The sequence below is a fragment of the Dendrobates tinctorius genome, unplaced genomic scaffold, assembly GCF_039654945.1.
Source record: "Dendrobates tinctorius isolate UK_male_01 unplaced genomic scaffold, ASM3965494v1 ptg000016l, whole genome shotgun sequence".
NCBI lineage: Eukaryota > Metazoa > Chordata > Amphibia > Anura > Dendrobatidae > Dendrobates > Dendrobates tinctorius.
In genome coordinates, this window is record NW_027361684.1 from 34,251,263 (window position 1) to 34,272,366 (window position 21,104).

The following is a 21,104-nucleotide window of genomic DNA, read 5'->3' on the forward strand; positions in this document are numbered from 1 at the left end:
AGGACAAATGTTTTGTTTTTTTTTTAAAGGGGGGAGGGGGACACTATTTGGGATCCTTTGTTATTAGCTGCTGAAAAGAGCAACTAAAACTCTGGAGAACTTTGCACCAAGATATACAGATTGTCCCGTAGGGAGATGTGAAGATGGCAGCAGAGCCCCCCAGTAAGGTGACTCCCAGTGATCAGCTCATTATTGGGGGTGCTGCTGTACAATTAAGCTGTGTGCACACGCTGCGGATTTTGCTGCGGTTCCGCAGCGGATTTGGCCGCTGCGGATCCGCAGCAGTTTTTGCTGCGGTGTACAGTACCATTATTCCCTATGGGAATCAAAAACCGCAGTGCAGACGGTGCGGATTTTTCCGCGCGGATTATCTGCGGTTTTCAATCCGCAGAAAGAATTGACATGTCAATTCTTTCTGCGGATTCTGCTGCGGTTTGCCATCTCCTCCATTGAGGAGATGAAAAACCGCAGGGTTAAAACCGCAGGTCGGTTTCACCTGCGGATTTTACAAAATCCGCACGGATGAATCCGCACCTAAATCCGCAGCGTGTGCACACAGCCTTAGGTTTGTCTTTATAGCCTTGTCTCTGTGTGCAGTGCAGTTAATGGACTGTTTTTCTGCAGATGTTCTACTTTTTCCAAAATAACAGATTATTGCTTCATCTGGGTTGAGGGAAACAGAAAGTGTAAGAATTACTGGACTTTGGCAGAATTTTACATCCCAGACTGTATTTGTTTCAAAAAGAAGCCAGCTGTAGTTTGTGTTCTTTACAAATCTCCTGGAAAGATCTGAGATTAACATGACTGTTAAAGCTGTAGAACAGAGCCTTAAACATGATCTGCAAAACCAGTTGGTCTGGAAGAAAGAAAAAGAGGTCACATAGCGCCATCTGGTGGAGTTGTAGGGGGAATGCACACAAGTATAGTTTCATATAGTCTTTCAGTAGTACAAAACCCTAGGGATAACTATAGTGGGTGCAGGATTAGGCTACGGTCACAGGACTGTAGATTCTCTGTCCCTAGTGAATCAGATCGATTATGCAATTGACACTCTGATCAAACTCTGATCCACTTGTTAGCTTGGTGTGATCAGAGAATCGAGCACATGCAAGGAGAAGATGGAGAACAAGATTTCTCTTTCTTCTTTGTGTGAGTCTGCAGAAATCGGACTGCATTCGGATGTTATCAGAGTGCAGTCCAATGTTTTCCACGCATCAATAAGCTTGATTGGGTGAAAGACATCCGATTTGATCTGCAAATCAGAGCATGCTGCAATCTTTTTTCTCATGCTAAATCAGCGTGAAACAAAAACGCTGATCTACACTGCCCTATAGGATAACATTGGTCTCTCTAATTACTTCTCTCTATCACTGAGACTTTCCTTATTTCCAGACGGCTTAGCAGACATACTTGACATCTTACATTATTGTATACTGTAAAGGGACCTTCGTTCTGTACTGCCACCTTGTGATCTTCTCGGGAACGACATGTTGTTTTTGTTTAATTTGTCATTGTCTACATTATTTCTGACATGTTGACTTCAGAGTGATACATTGTTTCAATCTCATCTGCACATTTGCTATGGGAAAAAATAAATATTTCAGATGTGAATCTATGTAAATAGAGGGGTACTAGTTTAATTATTATTGTGGCTGATTTCTGTGTTGCTCCTTTAATTTGCATAATTTCTTTCTATGCCTCCTTGTCAGCAAGCAGGTTTAGAGCTTAGTGGGCTTCCATGTGACGGGTTATACATGACTGGATCAGAATAGAAGCAGAGCTCTAATCTGCAGCCATGGAGCAGAAACTGCATCAAACTGGTAAGTCATAAATCTGCGGAGGATATTAGGGCTATTAGCAATGTTGCTTCATACTTTATTTCTGATATGTTTAGACCAGGGGTTACCAGCAGTCAGAGGATGGCATGTCCTAGTGACAGATCATAGCCACTATGACTCTGCACTCCATTTTCCTCTGATCTGTAGGGGACCATAGGAGGGCAACAACCCAGCAGCAGGACCACTACCTCCTTTCTACAAGGAGAAACAGTAGGGGCAGTGCCAGAGCCCTGCGAAATGACCTCCAACAAGCCACTAACATCCATGTGTCTGCTCAAACTGTCAGAAACAGACTCCATGAAGGTGGTATGAGGGCCCGAAGTCCACAAGTGGGTGGTGTGCTCACAGCCAAACACCGTGCAGGGAGATTGACATTTGCCAAAGCACACCAAGATTGGCAGATTCGACAATGACGCCCTGTGCTCTTCACAGATGAGAGCAGGTTCACACTGAGCACATGTGACAGACGTGAGTGTCTGGAGACGCCATGGAGAACGTTCTGCAGCTTGCAACATCCTCCAAGCATGACCAGTTCAACAATGGGTCAGTAATTGTGTGGGGTGGCATTTCTTTGGAGGGCCGCACAGCCCTCCATGTGCTCGCCAGAGGTACCCTGACTGCTACTAGGTACCGGGATGAGATCCTCAGACACATTGTGAGACAATATGCAGGTGCACTGGGTCCTGGGTTCCTTCTGATGTATAACAATGCTTGGCCTCATGTAGCTGAAGTGTACCAGCAGTTCCTACATGATGAAGGCATTGATGATATGGACTGGCCCGCCCGTTCCCCAGACCTGAATCCGATTTAGCACATCTGGGACATCATGTCTCATTCCATCCACCAATGCCACATTGTACCACAGACTGCCCAGGAGTTGACGGATGCTTTAATCTAAGTCTGGGAGGAGATCCCTCAGAAGAACATCCGCTGCCTTATCAATACCTTGCCCAGGCATTGTAGGGAGGTCATACAGGCATGTGGAGGCCACACACACTACTGAGCATCATTTCCTTGTCTTGAGGCTTTTCTGATGAAGTTAGATCAGCCTGTAATTTGATTTTCCAATCTGATGTTGAGTATCATTCCAAATCCAGACCTCCATGGGATATTAATTTAGATTTACTTTGATAATTTTTATGTTTTATTGTTCTCCACACATTCCACTATGAAATGAATAAAGATTTGCAATTTTAATATTTCATGCAGTGATATCTAGGATGTGGTATTTTAGTGTTCACTTTATTTTTTTGAGGAGCACCAAATAGAAAATATAGCACAGGATCAGCAATGTAATGTATGTACACAGCGACTTCACCAGCAGAATAGTGAGTGCAGCTCTGGAGTATAATACAGAATGTAACTCCAGATCAGTACAGGTTTTGTATTGTATGTGTGTTGCACATTCCTGTTCTGGGAGTCAGCAGCCATTATTACTCTGCAGTTACATAAACTAGTAACTCTATTTATTATTCTCTCGGAGAACTTTTGTATAACCGGCAGTGAGTATATAACCATAGTCATTTATGGGTAAATTAGATACTCTTGACCGCATACTGTATATTAATCTTGTTTTTGTTGCCTGTGATTTTCTTATGATGTGCTGTAGTTTTGTAGTGCTTTTTTTTTCTTGTGCTGTTTAATTTGCTTCACCACTAAAATCTGTATACCCACACAATGTCCGATAACACTGAACCTGTACTGATGCGTTCTTTATGCTGTGTATACAGTGGAAGGAGCGGTAATCTAACAGCCTTCATTGGTTCAGATGAAGCGTGGTAACAGACCAGATATGTGACCAATAGGTCAGGGGAAATCTAGTCACATGATCAGGGCTGATGGCAGCTTCAGTCACAGGATAAGAAAAACTATAAAAGTTATAAATTCCACCCACCACCATCCATCTTAATTTTTGATCTTTTTAGGGCACATAAAGAACATAATAAAAAATACTAAAATCAAATTAAACATAAAGTAATTCCATTTATTTCCTTTTCTATGTCAAAATAATCAGCCAAAACTGGTGGAGAAAAAAACGATTTTATTTCTACACTTGTTTGCACAGATTTGTTACAAAAATCTCTGCATCTAAAAAGATCAGTTTTTCGTTACATAAATGCGCTCGATTTCTGCAAGCCGTGTTCAGATGACTGTTTTTTTTTTAAATATACTTTTGGCAGTTTTTTTCACATTACGATCTTTATTAAAAACAGTAAACTTTCAGTTTTCACACTGGCCACTGAGGTTAGTTTAGAGTCATACTTCCTATATCCTTTCAAGAACAGTTTTCAGTTGACTCCTTATCATCAGAGACAGGATTGCAATGACTGATACAGCCTCTGTACACTGCTGAAAACTCAGTATCAACCAATCACAATTGGCGATGTCACAGCTCCTCCTGCTTCCCTTCCCTCTACATTGACCTACGCACACGCTCATTAGATGCCGCAATATAAAAGATAAGGTCAGACCCTGTTCATTGTGGCTAATGTACATGTTAAATTCCTGAAACAACTGGAAAAAATCCTCAGTGTCTAGTGTGAAAATCGCTGGCCAGATGTAAAGTCGAGAAGTATGTCGCCTTCCCCAGGGTGGATAGGGACTCCTCTATCCAAGGCAGCGGGTACGAGTCTTTGATGGTACAAGCATTCAATTTTGGATAGTCCACACAGAACCGCAAGGTGCCATCTTTCTTGCAGACCAACACGATGGGGGCCGCCCAGGGACTCTGGCTTTCTCGGATAACTCCTTTCCGCAGCATTTGGCCCAGTAATGTTTTTACCTCCTGATATAGTTGCGGGGGAATCTGTCGATATCGTTCCCTGATGGGAGCCTTTCCTGCAGTGGGGATGCCGTGCATGATGGCTGTGGTAGATTACTATTATTATTTATTTATATAGCACCATTGATTCCATGGTGCTGTACATGAGAAGGGGTTACATGCAAATTACAGATATCATTTACAGTAAACAAACTAACAATCACAGACTGATACAGAGGGGAGAGGACCCTGCCCTTTCTGGCTTACATGCCACAGGATGGTGGGGAAGGAGACAGTAGGTTGGTGGGTTGCATCAGTTCCGGTGTTGGTTGAGGTGATATCTCCGGTAGTGGTGAGAGAGAAGGAGGTAGCGGGGTCATTGCAGGCTGTAGGCTTTCTTGAAGAGATGGGTTTTCAGGTTCCGTCTGAAGGATCCAAATGTGGTTGATAGTCGGACTTGGGGCAAAGAATTCCAGAGGACAGGAGCAATTTGGGAGAAGTCTTGGAGGCGGTTGGATGAGGAGCGAATAAGTATGGAGGAGAGAAGGAGGTCTTGAGAGGACCGGAGATTACGTGAGGGAAGGTATCAGGAGATTAGTTCAGAGACGTATGGGGGAGACAGATTATAGATGGCCTTGTAGGTCAGTATTAGTAGTTTGAACTGGATACGCTGAGGGAATGGGAGCCAATGAAGAGATTTGCAGAGGGGAGAAGCAGAGGAGTAGCGAGGAGAGAGATGAATTAGTTGGACAGCAGAGTTAAAGATGGACTGGAGAGGTGCAAGGGTGTTATCAGGGAGACCACAGAAAAGGATGTTGCAGTAGTCGATGTGGAAGATGATGAGGGCATGCACAAGCATTTTAGTAGATTGAGGGTTGAGGAAAGGACTGATTCTGGAAATATTTTTGAGCTGGAGGCGACAGGAGGTAGAAAGAGTTTGGATGTGCGGTTTCAAGGACAGGGCAGAGTCAAAGATTACTCCGAGGCAGCGGACTTCCGGTACTGGGGAAATCGTGATGTCATTAATTGTTATAGCTAGGTCTGGTAAGGAAGATCTGTGAGATGGAGGAAAGATGATGAGTTCAGATTTGTCCACATTGAATTTGAGGAAGCGAGAGGAGAAGGAGGATATGGCTGATAGACACTCTGGGATTCTGTACAGCAGAGAGGTGACGTCTGGGCCAGAGAGGTAGATCTGAGTGTCATCAGCATAAAGGTGGTACTGGAATCCATGGGACTTTATGAGTTGCACCAGACCAAGTGTACAGATTGAGTAGAGTAGGGGTCCTAAAACAGAGCCTTGGGGGACTCCAACAGAGAGAGAGTGGGATGAGGAGGTGGTGTGGGAGTGGGAGACGCTGAATGTGCGGTTGGAAAGGTATGAGGAGATCCAAGATAGGGCGAGGTCTTTGATGCCGAAGGGGGAGAGGATCTGTAGTAGGAGGCAGTGGTCAACTGTGTCGAATGCAGAGGACAGGTCTAGAAGAAGGAGTACAGAGTATTGTCCATTTGATTTGGCTGTAAGTAGGTCGGACATCCATAATCATCCTCATGGTTGGCGAATACCTCCTGGTACTGGCCCAAAAGTGTTTCTACCTGGAGGATTTGGGCCTGGGTAATACCAGAGAGTTCTGCTCGCATTCTCTCCAGGATGGCTCGGCCCTTTTCTTCGGTCGAGGTCCCAGTAGTCTGAAGAGACTGGATAGACACCGCCCAAGGGTCCCCTGCCTGCACTTTCAGTTGGAACTCAGAGGTTGGAAGCACCTCTTCCAAAGGTCTCACCAGCTTTGCCATTTCGGCTTGTGGCTTCAGGATGATGTCTTGGTCTTCTAGGTTGACGCAGTGCACCAGGACGGTCCCTTTCCGCACAGTGGCCAGGGTGCGGGCCACCAGGACTCCAGAGGGGAGGCGCTTCAAGAGGCATGCCTCCACCTGCATCTCCACTCCCTCCAGGGGCACTGGGGCCCGGATAGGTAAGGCCACAACTGTCTGCCCGGGAGTCAGCACGAGTGGTGGAGCCCCCGGCGCAATCACCTTCCCTAGTACCTCGCCCTCTTGGCAGTCCTGGAGGACCCGCGCTCCCCCACCAACTGCTGGAAGACACGCCCTTGGGGCGTGCGGGAGCCCCACTGGATCAGAGTCTCTTGTGTGGGCTCATTAAGGAGTAGGTTGCCGAACTCTCGCAGTATGTTCATACCCAGGGTAACCGGATGTTTGTCGTTTGCGCATCCCTGGGTCGGGATCACTCCCCGGCGGCTGAGTGATTTGCCGCATAGCGAAATCTGCATCCAGACTGCTCCGACGACAGGAACCGGTAGCTGGTTGGCGGCCACCAACTTTAACACTGACCCCCACTTAGGTCTCACTGCTTCGGGAAAATGCTGCCAAAAATAAGTCTCTGGTATGGTCATTACTTGCGACCCTGTATCTACTAGGCATCGTACGGCACGGCCTTCGACCTCTGCCCATACCACTGGACACTGCGCGATCAGATCTTCGTGACTTCCACCACCCCGTGTGGTGGGCTCTGGCTCCGAGCGGTGTTCCCTCAGCTCAGGGTCCTATGATTGTAATGGCCGGTGGAGCAGGTTTCTCCTGCAACGTGGGCACTCTCGGGCATAGTGTCCCAATCCTCCACAATCGTAACAGGCGAGTGATCGTGGGAACCGACTCTGGTGAGGGCCGCGATGGTTCGTGCCTTCTCTGCCCGGCCCCAGCTGACTTCTTGTGGCCTCTTTCTTCGCTTTGGCCAATTCACCTTTAATACTTTGTAGCTCTTGCCTCATCTCTTGTACTCAGTGGGGTTCTTCCAGGGCGTTTACGGATGCTTCAATACTCCGAGCCATCCCCACAGGGACCGTCACCCCTTGCTCCTGTTCCCGAACACGTGCCTCCTTTCCTATCTCTGAAAAGGTCAGATGCGGGTCTACTCACACCCGCTCTCACAGAGCCTGTTTCATCAGGGTGTCTCGTAGCCCGGTCACTAAAAGGTCACGTAATGTTGCATCCACGGTCCCCACGCCGATCCCATCCTTCCTTTCAATGGCTACAAACAATTCCTGCAAAATATTCATATATTGCGTCACTGTTTCCCCCTCTTTCTGCATGCGACTAAACATCCAGGCTCTCAGTTCTCCCACATCAGTTGGGTCCCCATGGGTCTCCTCTAAGATATGTAACACCCTGATGAAGGTATTTCACTCCCCCGTGGCCTCAGCATTACGGAATCCCGGGCCTCCCCGTCCAATGCCATTAGAGCCACTTCTGCCTCTAGGTCAGGGGTCAGCGGATGCATCTTAAATAGCCCTTGTATTCGCTCTGTCCAGTTCCACAGTATAGTATTGCTGCTGGAGAACCTGGGTAGACTGCTCAGCATAGCCCCCAAGGATAGGCTGGGCCGGGGCTCACCGTTGCCCCCCTGGCCCACACCATCTCCGCTCGCGCTCAAAGACTGCATCCTGCCGACTACACCAAATGTAGTAATCGCAGGTACACGGGATGCAGTGACGAGACGGGAGACGGGATGAACTTTAAGATGTAACTTTTATATAAATATAGATGCCTATAGGGGCTATCTCGAGCAACCAAACAAGCTCACAGCAGTTATTCTCGGAGGGATCAAAACAAGAATACACTGGTGACACAAACACGACTAACCCGGCAAAGACCGGTCACTATAGGGCCGCGGTATGGCTGACTACGGGTCCAGAATGTTAACTACAACGTGTCACTTATCCTTCCCGACATCTGGCAGAGCGATGGTCGATGAAGCTTCAGCGTATCAGCCGCTGGGCCCAGCCGACGAGGATTTGGCGGAGACTTCGGGCGTTCCTACACCCTGGTGAAGTGGGGGCACAGCAGGCCCCTGAAGAGTTCGTCTGCATTGCACCTCCCGGCGGAGGTGGGACGGCGTTGCCCAGGGTCCGGACGGTGTAGGTCGCAGCCGCGGGCCGGAGCCGAGCTGCGGGGGCCGCAGGTGGCAGCAGACAGGCCGCAACTGCAGGCTGGAGTGAAGCGGCGGTGGCCATGGGCGGCAGCAGATGGGCCGCACCTGCGGGCTGGAGTTGGGTGGCATCTGCCGCGGGTGGGAGCGGTCGGGCCGCACCCGTGGGGTGGAGTCGGGCGGCGGCGGGCGGCAGCGGACAGGCCACACCCACAGGGCAGAGGCGGGCGGTGTCTCTCCGTTGGATGGCTCGGTGCCGTCTCCCTTCTGTTAGTGGTGAGTCTCCCTTCAGTCTCTCCTGTCGCTGCTCTGCTCTCCTTGCTCTGGTTCTGGCTCTTGCTCTGGCTCTCTGGCGCCCTCTAGCTTCCTCACTTTTCCTCTCCTGCTGCTGCGTCGACTGACTCCTGGCGTCCTCAGCCCCTTTTATAGTAGCTCCTCCCCCAACCTTGCTAGAAGTCTCTGTGGTCCGTCCCCCAATTGTGTCCCCCAGAAACAGTCTCCCTAGGAACCTTGGTGACGCCCCCCTTGGTTCCGGCCCGGATACACAGCGGGGACTCCTCCTCCTACAAGCTCACACTGGGGAAAGGACACAGGATGCTGCCCCGACAGAAGACGTGCTTGTACTTATAGACAGTGCATGTTGGAAGCTGGAGCATATATGATACAGGGAGGATTGTCTTCACAACATTTAGTCATACTCAACCAGTACAGAACTGAGTATGGAATTTGCTCAACAACACATCTGTGGTGCCACATCTGAACCTGGATCTGATTCCACGACTTCTGCTTCTGTAATCAGGTGTTGTTGTATTCATTCTTGGGGTGTCACTGGTACTCTGGCTTGATCATATACATCTGGTCCACTCTTAATTGTCTGACCAAAATGAGCAGAGACCACTCCTCTCTGCTTCACACCTGACTGCACTTAGTTGTACATATATTGCAGAGCACAAGTCTGCATAGACTTCAGTCTGCATTGTGATTGCTATAAGTGTGTGCTAGAAGTGTGAAGATTAATTTAAGAATTAAAACCAGAATTGAACCAGAAGGGAACTGAAGGTAACTGGACACAGTCACTGTAAACAATGTTTCTGTTTGTTTTCACTTTCACCCCAATAATCCTTCACTTTCTGCTAATTCCCCTAATCCCTACTCCTAGTAAGGAACTGTTCATCTCTTCTTCAATCCTCCCCATCCACCTCACCTCCGCCTCAAAACTGTTCCTTAACATACAATCCTCTGTCTCCAAACACAGACAGCCCCCTCATGCCCTCTCCTGCTCCCACCTGCTAACACTTTCTCTGCTCCTTCTCACTGCTGGTGATATCTCTCCAAATCCTGGTCCTCCTCACCACATTCCCACAGTCATTTCTACCTCCCATCCACACTCTATCACAACCTTCCGTAACCTCTCCAACCTTATACCCATTCACCCAGCCCCCGCTTCCCCAGTCCCACTAACAGGAGCTCTGTGGAACGCTCGCTCTGTCTGCAACAAGCTTTCCTACATCCATGATCTTTTTGTTACTACCAAACTCTCCTTCCTCGCCATCACCGAAACCTGGCTCACCCCTTCTGACACAGCCTCTCCTGCTGCACTTTCGTATGGCGGCTTCCACCTTTCTCACACCCCCCGCCCCAGCAGCAAACATGGTGGAGGAGTTGGTTTTCTCCTGTCAGATACCTGCTCCTTCACCCCAATCCCACTGCCACCCTCTGTTACCCTCCCTTCCTTTGAGGTGCACTCTGTGCGCATCTACTCCCCCTCCAACCTCCAACTGGCTGTCATCTACCGCCCCCCAGGGCCAGCCACCACCTTCTTTGACCACTTCACCACCTGGTTACTTCATTTCCTTTCCGCGGACATCCCTACTATCATCATGGGCGACTTCAACATCCCCATTGACACTTCCCTCTCAGCTGCCACTAAACTTCTATCTCTCACTTCCTCCTTCGGCCTCACTCAATGGTCTTCTACAGCCACCCACAAAGATGGCCACACACTGGACCTCATCTTCACCCGCCTCTGCTCCCTATCTAACCTCTCTAACTCACCTCTTCCTCTCTCTGACCACAACCTGCTCACATTCTCTTCCCTCTTCACTCCATGTCTACAATCCCCACCCCACAAACTTTCACACCCTCGCAGGAATCTTAAACACCTTGACCTACACTCATTCTCCGAATCCCTCCTCCCTCTTACAGATATAAGTTCCTTACACAATGCGGATGACGCTGCCGCTCTATATAACACCACAATAGCTGTAGCTTTGGAATCCGCTGCCCCACTTACACATACCAAAACTCGCAAAATCAACAGACAGCCCTGGCACACCAGCCTGACCAAAGAGCTGAGGCGAGCTTCCAGGGCTGCTGAGCGCAGATGGAAAAGATCCCACTCCAACGAGCATTTCATCGCATTCAAACAGTCCCTCACTACTTTCAAGACCACACTCGCCACAGCTAAACAAACCTACTTCTCATCTCTCATATCCTCCCTGTCTCACAACCCTAAACAGTTATTCAACACCTTCAATTCTCTCCTCCGCCCCCCAGCACCTCCTCCCTCCCCACTCATCTCAGCTGAAGACTTTGCCTCATTTTTCAAGCAGAAAATTGATAACATCAGGGACAGTTTTGGTCAACAACCCCCAGAGCCCTTCCTCCCGACTTCCCAGCCCTCCACCTTCAAAACCAACTTCTCCACCATTACAGAAGATCGACTCTCCACTCTACTCTCAAGATCACATCTCACCACCTGTGCACTCGACCCGATCCCATCCCACTTCATCCCAAACCTCACCACAGTCTTCATCCCAACCCTAACCCATCTCTTCAACCTATCACTAACAACTGGTGTTTTACCCTCAAGCTTTAAACATGCCTCCATCACACCTATCCTCAAAAAGCCCTCTCTTGACCCATCCTCTGTATCTAGCTATCGCCCTATATCACTTCTCCCATACGCCTCCAAGCTACTGGAACAACACGTCTACCTTGAACTGTCCTCCCATCTCTCTTCTTGCTCCCTCTTCGACCGCTTACAATCTGGCTTCCGGTCACACCACTCCACTGAAACTGCCCTTACTAAGGTCACCAATGACCTCTTAACTGCCAAGAGCAAGCGACACTACTCTGTCCTCCTCCTCCTGGACCTGTCGGCTGCCTTTGACACAGTGGACCATTCCCTATTATTACAGACCCTCTCATCCCTCGGCATCACAGACTTGGCCCTCTCCTGGATCTCATCATACCTAACAGACCGGACATTCAGCGTCTCCCACTCACACACCACCTCCTCACCTCGCCCCCTATCTGTCGGAGTCCCACAAGGTTCAGTCCTAGGGCCCCTGCTGTTCTCTATTTACACCTTTGGCCTGGGACAGCTCATAGAATCTCATGGCTTTCAGTATCATCTTTATGCTGATGACACACAGATCTACATCTCTGGACCAGATATCACCTCCCTACTAACCAGAATCCCTCAATGTCTGTCCACTATTTCATCCTTCTTCTCCACTAGATATCTGAAACTCAACATGGACAAAACAGAATTCATCATCTTTCCCCCATCTCACGTGACCCCCCCTACGAACCTATCAATTACAGTAAATGACTGCCCACTCTCCCCAGTCCCACAAGCTCGCTGCCTCGGAGTAATCCTTGATGCTGATCTCTCCTTCAAACCACATATCCAAACCCTTTCCACTTCCTGCCGACTTCAACTCAAAAATATTTCACGCATCCGTTCATTCCTCACCCAAGAATCTGCAAAAACCCTAGTCCATGCCCTCATCATCTCTCGCCTTGACTACTGCAACCTCATGCTCTGCGGCCTCCCCTCAAACACTCTCGCACCCCTCCAATCTATTCTAAACTCTGCTGCCCGACTAATCCACCTGTCCCCCCGCTATTCCCCAGCTTCTCCCCTCTGTCAATCCCTTCACTGGCTCCCAATTGCCCAGAGACTCCATTACAAAACCCTAACCATGACATACAAAGCCATCCACAACTTGTCTCCTCCATACATCTGTGACCTCGTCTCCCGGTACTTTCCTGCACGCAACCTCCGATCCTCACAAGATCTCCTTCTCTACTCCCCTCTTATCTCCTCTTCCCACAATCGCATACAAGATTTCTCTCGCGCATCACCCCTACTCTGGAACTCTCTACCACAACATATCAGACTCTCACCTACCATCGAAACCTTCAAAAAGAGCCTGAAGACCCACCTCTTCCGACAAGCCTATAACCTGCAGTAACCACCGATCGACCAAACCGCTGCACGACCAGCTCTACCCTCGCCTACTGTATTATCACCCATCCCTTGAAGATTGTGAGCCCTCGCGGGCAGGGTCCTCTCTCCTCCTGTACCAGTTATGACTTGTATTGTTTAAGATTATTGTACTTGTTTTTATGTATACCCCCCTCACATGTAAAGCGCCATGGAATAAATGGCGCTATAACAATAAATAATAATAATAATAATAATAATGGAGGAGACATAAGGAGGACCAGAAATTCTTGGCAGCGCAGGCTCTGTCCAGCCACAGAGGCTAGTGTAACTGGGACCAGTTGTGCCGTCTAGTCTGGCAGTATGAGGCTGTGTGCCCACGTTGCGTTTTTTAAGCGTTTCCGTGGCGCTTTTAGACGCGTTTCTGCCACGGAAACGCTTAAGAAAAGCATCCCATGGAAACATAATTGAATCCGCACATGTTGTGCTAATGGTGCGTTATTTTCCACTGCGGAAACGCTAAGCGGAAAAAAACGCAGCATGTTGATTAATTTTGCGGAAACGCACGCGTTTCTGCATACATACAATTGTATTGCAAAAACGCATAGAAAAACGCATGCTAAAACGCTTAACAAAAGAGTCAAAAACGCTTACAAAAGCGCTCCATAAAACGCATGCGTTTTCCCGGGAAGAGGGTGTACGTTTCCGCTCAGGAATATTCTGCATGAAAAACGCTACGTGGGCACCTGAGTGTGTGCTGTTCAGCTGTTGCCAATGAGAATGCTCCACTCCCTACATAATATTCTAACTTAATGCTTGGAGTTGCCAGATATAGTTCATACCAGCATTGATTCTCATTTGAGCTCAGCTCTGGTTGTATTAGCATTTTGTCTGGTTTCAGTCTTCAGCCTGTAAGCAAGTCGATTCTTCTGGTCTGATATACTCCTTTACATTGAAATTGTAACACCAAGAAGAAAAAGTCATGGAATTTTGGAAATCATAATATTCATAGACATGTTAATGATATGGAAATATATTACTATGTAAGCAAAAAGGCAGAGTGGAGGAGAGGATGTTGACCTGTGGGTGTAGTCCCTGATGGAAGACCTGTGCTTTCCCTTGGACATTCTGCATTGTTGCCTGGTAGAAGAAATGATGTCGTGTTCAGCCAGGAACTCACTCCTTGAAGGGTCTTCTACTGGTGAGAATAATCCAGAACCCTGTATTTCTCTGTACAGTCTTTAACGTCACTTGGGTGAGTCTCTTAGGTTTGGTGAAACTGTTGGTGTGTGGTTCTTGCAAATGACTTTGCTATATATCTACATCAGGTGAGTTGTCATTTTTTAACAGTAGACATCTGGCACAACTGCAAAATACATACCTGACTTATGGACCACACAGACTTTAAATCTAATCAGTTCCCTCAAAAGATAAAGGGGTAAAACAGCCCCTCACATTTCCTCATCAAGTGATGACCAGTGTCACTGATGCCATGTGTGCAGATATCTGCCTGCTCACCTTCCAAAATAGAATAAAGCAAATAGTAGACAGCAACATCATACGTATGCCTACAGAATCAATGTAACATAGTTACGTAGATAATATTTGCTGTCAAATCATGGACATTAATGTGGATCGATCGCTAATAAATAGCTGAAAGCAGAGGGGGTGTGAAAACCACAAGTACGACCAAAGATCCATGAAAAATAAAACAATTTCATTTATTAAGTATTTTAGACAAACACTGCACAGGGAGAATCTCAAGCCATGCCCTTTGCGGTCTCCCATTCCTCTGCGCCCGCAGAGATGTCGGTCCAGGCGTCTTGCCCAGGCTGATGCTAGGCGTCTGGTTGCTACTTCTGGCTCTGCTATAACACCATGCTTGAGTCAGCAGCAAGCAGACGCTTCTGGGACTAAGTCCTGTGTTTTGCTTACTGAGCATGCCCGTGGGACATCCTCTCATTGGAGGTCGAAGGTCATATGCGCAGGTCCCGTTCCTGCTCGGATTGGTCCACTGGGAAGGTCCCGGAAGGACGCTGCTATAAAAGAGTTGCATGGCCGCTCGGCCATGTGCTAGTATAGACTCAAATGCTTATGGTGTGTATGATGATGGATGCATGTATCTGGTGACTGACTCATTATAAAACCCCTACCCTTGGTTGTGTCTGTTGTTAGGGTTTTGTGGTTGGAGTCAGTGGCTAGGCTATATGCCACAATGCATCCCAGTCCTCTGCACTTGCTAGCGTTCGATTGTGCCTCTCTGCTCAGGGCACTGTCGTACCACGCCAGGTAGCAGTAGCCGCCAGCGCGGCGCCGTGCACAACTCTAGCGCTTTCCTCCCCACTCTGGGTGGTTAGTGGCGTCCGCCGAAGCTGTACAGTGCGCACTTGGTGCGATTATATATTCCTTTCCTTTTGCTGGCACCGCAGCCACGACGCCGAGCGCTGATGGTCTAGAGGAACTCTAGTTTTGTGCCTCTGGGACAGAGTTCTGTGACCTTTAGCGCTCACCCAGCCGAGCTCTGTGAGTTCAACAGGCTCCGGCGTTTGTTTTAGCGGCTCTGTGAGGTAGCAGAGTTTGCTCCTGAGCACACCGTGTCACTGGTTAACCCGCCGGTGTGCGTTTTGTACTCCGCCATTACTAAGCAGCAGTTTACCATCTCTGCACGGTGGACCCCGGGCTGCGAACGCACCTAGCCTCTACTTTATATTATTAGGTGCGTTCCACAAGCCCTAACAAGAAATATATATGGCAAGATACCATGAATTCATATATATATATATATATACACTCACTGGCCACTTTATTAGGTACACCATGCTAGTAAGGGGTTGGACCCCCTTTTGCCTTCAGAACTGCCTCAATTCTTCGTGGCAGAGATTCAACAAGGTGCTGGAAGCATTCCTCAGAGATTTTGGACCATATTGACATGATGGCATCACACAGTTGGCGCAGATTTGTCGGCTGCACATCCCTGATGCGAATCTCCCGTTCCACCACATCCCAAAGATGCTCTATTGGATTGAGATCTGGTGACTGAGGAGGCCATTTGAGTACAGTAAACTCATTGTCATGTTCAAGAAACCAATCTGAGATGATTCGAGCTTTATGACATGGCGCATTATCCTGCTGAAAGTAGCCATCAGATGTTGGGTACATTGTGGTCATAAAGGGATGGACATGGTCAGCAACAATACTCAGGTAGGCTGTGGCGTTGCAACGATGCTCAATTGGTACCAAGGGGCCCAAAGAGTGCCCAGAAAAAATTCCCCACACCATGACACCACCACCACCAGCCTGAACCGTTGATACAAGGCAGGATGGATCCATGCTTTCATGTTGTTTACGCCAAATTCTGACCCTACCATCCGAATGTCGCAGCAGAAATCGAGACTCATCAGACCAGGCAACGTTTTTCCAATCTTCTACTGTCCAATTTCGATGAGCTTGTGCAAATTGTAGCCTCAGTTTCCTGTTCTTAGCTGAGAGGAGTGGTACCCAGTGTGGTCTTCTGCTGCTGTAGCCCATCTGCCTCAAAGTTCGACGCACTGTGTGTTCAGAGATGCTCTTCTGCCTACCTTGGTTGTAACGGGTGGCAATTTGAGTCACTGTTGCCTTTCTATCAGCTCGAACCAGTCTGCCCATTCTCCTCTGACCTCTGGCATCAACATGGCATTTCCGGCCACAGAACTGCCGCTCACTGGATTTTTTTTCTTTTTCGGACCATTCTCTGTAAACCCTAGAGATGGTTGTGCGTGAAAATCCCAGTAGATCAGCAGTTTCTGAAATTCTCAGACCAGCCCTTCTGGCACCAACAATCATGCCACGTTCAAAGGCACTCAAATCACCTTTCTTCCCCATACTGATGCTCGGTTTGAACTGCAGGAGATTGTCTTGACCATGTCTACATGCCTAAATGCACTGAGTTGCCGCCATGTGATTGGCTGATTAGAAATTAAGTCTTAACACACAGTTGGACAGGTGTACCTAATAAAGTGGCCAGTGAGTGTATATATATAGGATAATGTATAATTGAATTAGCACAACAATAAAAGGGGAAGATGCTATAAATAACTGCCTCCTACAATTAGGTCAGGCATATATACTCCAGTCTGGCATAGCCAATATCCCAATCCCCATTGACCATATTAGGGCCAACTCCTATCCCAAAAGCTTAATCTTATGAATTAATAGAGGTATCCATTTTATGATATTACCTTAAAAAGGTGACTCTGTGTGGTCCGGGTCTGCACGTCTACCCCAACGCACGTTTCGGTGACTTGCTCCTTCATCAGGGGGCGTAACAGTGAATAGAAATCTGGGGTTTAAATTGCCGCCGGACCGGAAATGATGATGCCGCGGACTGGAAGTGACGCATCTGCAGCCATGACAACCCGAGATGCCAGGTGGCATCGGCGTCATGCATTGCGCGGTGTCAGGTGAATTGCCATGACAACCAACACCATATAGAGACACCGAAAGCCATCAAGCATGCCGGGGCAAGGTGCGCATGCGTACATGGCCGCGGCACTGCCAAAACATGACCAAGCTTCCTAAACATAAGAAGCCTCATAGAGTACTTGTGATGGGTGATCGCATATCTAAGAAACCATCAAATATAGCTCCATGATCAGCCAAATGTGCCCACAGGGAATTAGTGGAGTCAATACTGTTCATCTAGAATACTGAATGACTGCAGCACCATATCGGCTCATCATAAAAACCATATCGTTAATATCCTCATTTGAACTTCACATACAGTGGGGAAAAAAAAAGTATTTAGTCAGTCAGCAATAGTGCAAGTTCCACCACTTAAAAAGATGAGAGGCGTCTGTAATTTACATCATAGGTAGACCTCAACTATGGGAGACAAACTGAGAAAAAAAAATCCAGAAAATCACATTGTCTGTTTTTTTTTCATTTTATTTGCATATTATGGTGGAAAATAAGTATTTGGTCAGAAACAAGCAATCAAGATTTCTGGCTCTCACAGACCTGTAACTTCTTCTTTAAGAGTCTCCTCTTTCCTCCACTCATTACCTGTAGTAATGGCACCTGTTTAAACTTGTTATCAGTATAAAAAGACACCTGTGCACACCCTCAAACAGTCTGACTCCAAACTCCACTATGGTGAAGACCAAAGCGCTGTCAAAGGACACCAGAAACAAATTTGTAGCCCTGCACCAGGCTGGGAAGACTGAATCTGCAATAGCCAACCAGCTTGGAGTGAAGAAATCAACTGTGGGAGCAATAATTAGAAAATGGAAGACATACAAGACCACTGATAATCTCCCTCGATCTGGTGCTCCTCGCAAAATCCCACCCCGTGGGGTCAGAATGATCACAAGAACGGTGAGCAAAAATCCCAGAACCACGCGGGGGGACCTAGTGAATGAACTGCAGAGAGCTGGGACCAATGTAACAAGGCCTACCATAAGTAACACACTACGCCACCATGGACTCAGATCCTGCAGTGCCAGACGTGTCCCACTGCTTAAGCCTGTACATGTCCGGGCCCGTCTGAAGTTTGCTAGAGAGCATTTGGATGATCCAGAGGAGTTTTGGGAGAATGTCCTATGGTCTGATGAAACCAAACTGGAACTGTTTGGTAGAAACACAACTTGTCGTGTTTGGAGGAAAAAGAATACTGAGTTGCATCCATCAAACACCATACCTACTGTAAAGCATGGTGGTGGAAACATCATGCTTTGGGGCTGTTTCTCTGCAAAGGGGCCAGGACGACTGATCCGGGTACATGAAAGAATGAATGGGGCCATGTATCGTGAGATTTTGAGTGCAAACCTCCTTCCATCAGCAAGGGCATTGAAGATGAAACGTGGCTGGGTCTTTCAACATGACAATGATCCAAAGCACACCGCCAGGGCAACGAAGGAGTGGCTTCGTAAGAAGCATTTCAAGGTCCTGGAGTGGCCTAGCCAGTCTCCAGATCTCAACCCTATAGAAAACCTTTGGAGGGAGTTGAAAGTCCGTGTTGCCAAGCGAAAAGCCAAAAACATCACTGCTCTAGAGGAGATCTGCATGGAGGAATGGGCCAACATACCAACAACAGTGTGTGGCAACCTTGTGAAGACAAGACTTACAGAAAACGTTTGACCTCTGTCATTGCCAACAAAGGATATATCACAAAGTATTGAGATGAAATTTTGTTTCTGACCAAATACTTATTTTCCACCATAATATGCAAATAAAATGAAAAAAAAAACAGACAATGTGATTTTCTGGATTTTTTTTTCTCTGTTTGTCTCCCATAGTTGAGGTCTACCTATGATGTAAATTACAGACGCCTCTCATCTTTTTAAGTGGTGGAACTTGCACTATTGCTGACTGACTAAATACTTTTTTTCCCCACTGTATAATGCCAAACCACTATGTGTTGTGTCAGATTGACAGAGGGGTTGCGAGTTCTCTTTCTGGACTCCCTATGGTGGTTACTGGAGGTAGTGGAGCTGATCTGATTGTCAGAGGCTTGCCACCTGATAATGAGGCAGACGATTGGAGATCTGGGGTTTCTTATTGGGATTTAAGACAGCTGAATCCCTCTATCCCTGCTGGTGATTTTCTTCCATGTCCTTCTGAGGTCTGATTTCTCCTGCTCTTTCCCTGCATGTTCAGCTAAGTGGTTCATTTGTTATTCTGTTTGCATTTGATCTGGTTTTGTTTATCTCTACTTTGTGCAGGTCAGCCAGCTCCGGCTGGGGCTGTGCTGAATCACCGCCCATATGTTACTGCATGTGCCAGTTTGTTTTTTCCCCTGTTATATTGGTCTCTTTTTGCTTTGCTTTCAGAATATACCAGAGTGCTGATATAGTGGGGGCGAAGTCGTGCGACTTCAGTGTTTTTGTGCATCAGAAGTGTTGGACTTTTTGCAGGGTTTTTTGCGTGATTGCAGACAGTGTCTTTCCTTTCCTGTCCTGTCTAGTCAGTGTGGACCCCACCGTTTGCTCAGTCTATTTTTCTGCCTGAGCTTGTGTTTTCATCTTGTCTCACCGACAATATATGTTTGGGGGCTATCTATTCCTTTGGGGTCTGCTCCGGGGCAGTTTAGATTTCCCCTTTCATGCTTTAGGCTTAGTTAGCTCTCCGGCTGTGCCGAGGCGTCTAGGATCATCGTAGGCACGCTCCATGGCTACTGCTAGTTGTGTGGACAGGATCAGGGGTCCACTTAGTTACCAACCTCTCTGGTTTTCTGTGGCTTAGCTTGGGCCTGCTATCCTCCTCGGTGCCCATTCATAACAACTTTGCCCTTAATAATACTATATGCCTTATATAGATATATATGAAAATTCATATTATACGTACATATATAATGGTTATAACTACAAATATAAATATCTGTGTAAGGAAAGTATCACTTTATATCCATGGCATAAGCTTTAGAATTGCACAAGATATAACTATATGATTTACAGCATATGACATATTATCCATGTCTTCAATATGGCAATATCCAGAAGTGTTGTTAACCAAGAGGGTAGAAGAAAGCAAATACTCCAAAGGTCCAAAGGCAGACTCCAGTCCACGTATAAGACAAATAAATGAAACATCTAAAAAATAAAAACATAAAATAGTTAAAGACTAGCAAGGTGACACTAGTGCATGTGAATGCACCGCTCTACTGTATATATAAACTGTGTTCCAAATTATTATGCAAAAAGAGTTTCGGAGTGATAAGGTTAGAATTTTTTTGTTTGTCATTTAAACTCATTGATGGTGATGTGTGTCAGGGCTCTTTATATCACTGAAAGCAATTGCAGATACCTGTGCAAATTAGTTTGGCAGGTGTGTCCAAATAAAGGCAAGACTACTTAAGAAGGCTGTTCCACATTATTAAGCAGCCTACATTTTTTGCCAAAATGGGAAAGAAAGAAGATGTGTCGGCTGCTGAGAAGCAACAAATTGTGGAGTATTTAGGTCAAGGCATGACTACAATCAACATTGCCAAGACACTTCATCGTGATCATCACACAATCAAGAAGTATGTAGCTGATTCCGAGCACACACGTGTGCGTGCTGATAAGGAAAAATTGAGGACTTTTTCCAACAGGCAATTGCGTCAGGTTAAAAGAGCAGCTGCAAAAACGCCTTGTCATAGCAGCAGACAAGTTTTTGAAGCTGCTGGTGCCTCCAACGTCCCCCGAACAACAAGATGCAGGGTCCTTCAGAGGTTTGCAGCTGTGCGTAAGCCATCCTGTCGACCACCTCTATCCACTGCACACAAGCGGAAACTGCTCCAGTGGGCCAAACGATACATGAAGACTGACTTCCAAACTGATTTGTTCACCGATGAGTGCCGTGCAACGCTCGATG

General features: G+C 47.3%; 1 protein-coding gene across 5 annotated transcripts in view; it reads left to right on the top strand.

Annotated features, from left to right (window-relative positions):
* LOC141080440 (coiled-coil domain-containing protein 63-like) overlaps nucleotides 1-21,104 on the top strand; it is a 93,579-nt gene that overhangs the window by 22,404 nt on the left and 50,071 nt on the right. For 2 of the 5 annotated variants that reach the window (XM_073565657.1, XM_073565661.1), the window contains exon 1: nucleotides 1,708-1,820. The exons of 1 other annotated variant lie outside the window; for it this stretch is intronic. Coding sequence is in view for 1 of the 4 variants with exons in the window: in XM_073565660.1 (XP_073421761.1) it covers nucleotides 2,326-2,381 (56 nt within the window). In the remaining 3 variants the exon portion in view is untranslated. Of the gene's footprint in view, nucleotides 1-1,707; nucleotides 1,821-2,168; nucleotides 2,382-21,104 lie in introns of those variants that run through there. 2 more of the 5 variants (XM_073565660.1, XM_073565658.1) reach the window with 2 other exon arrangements.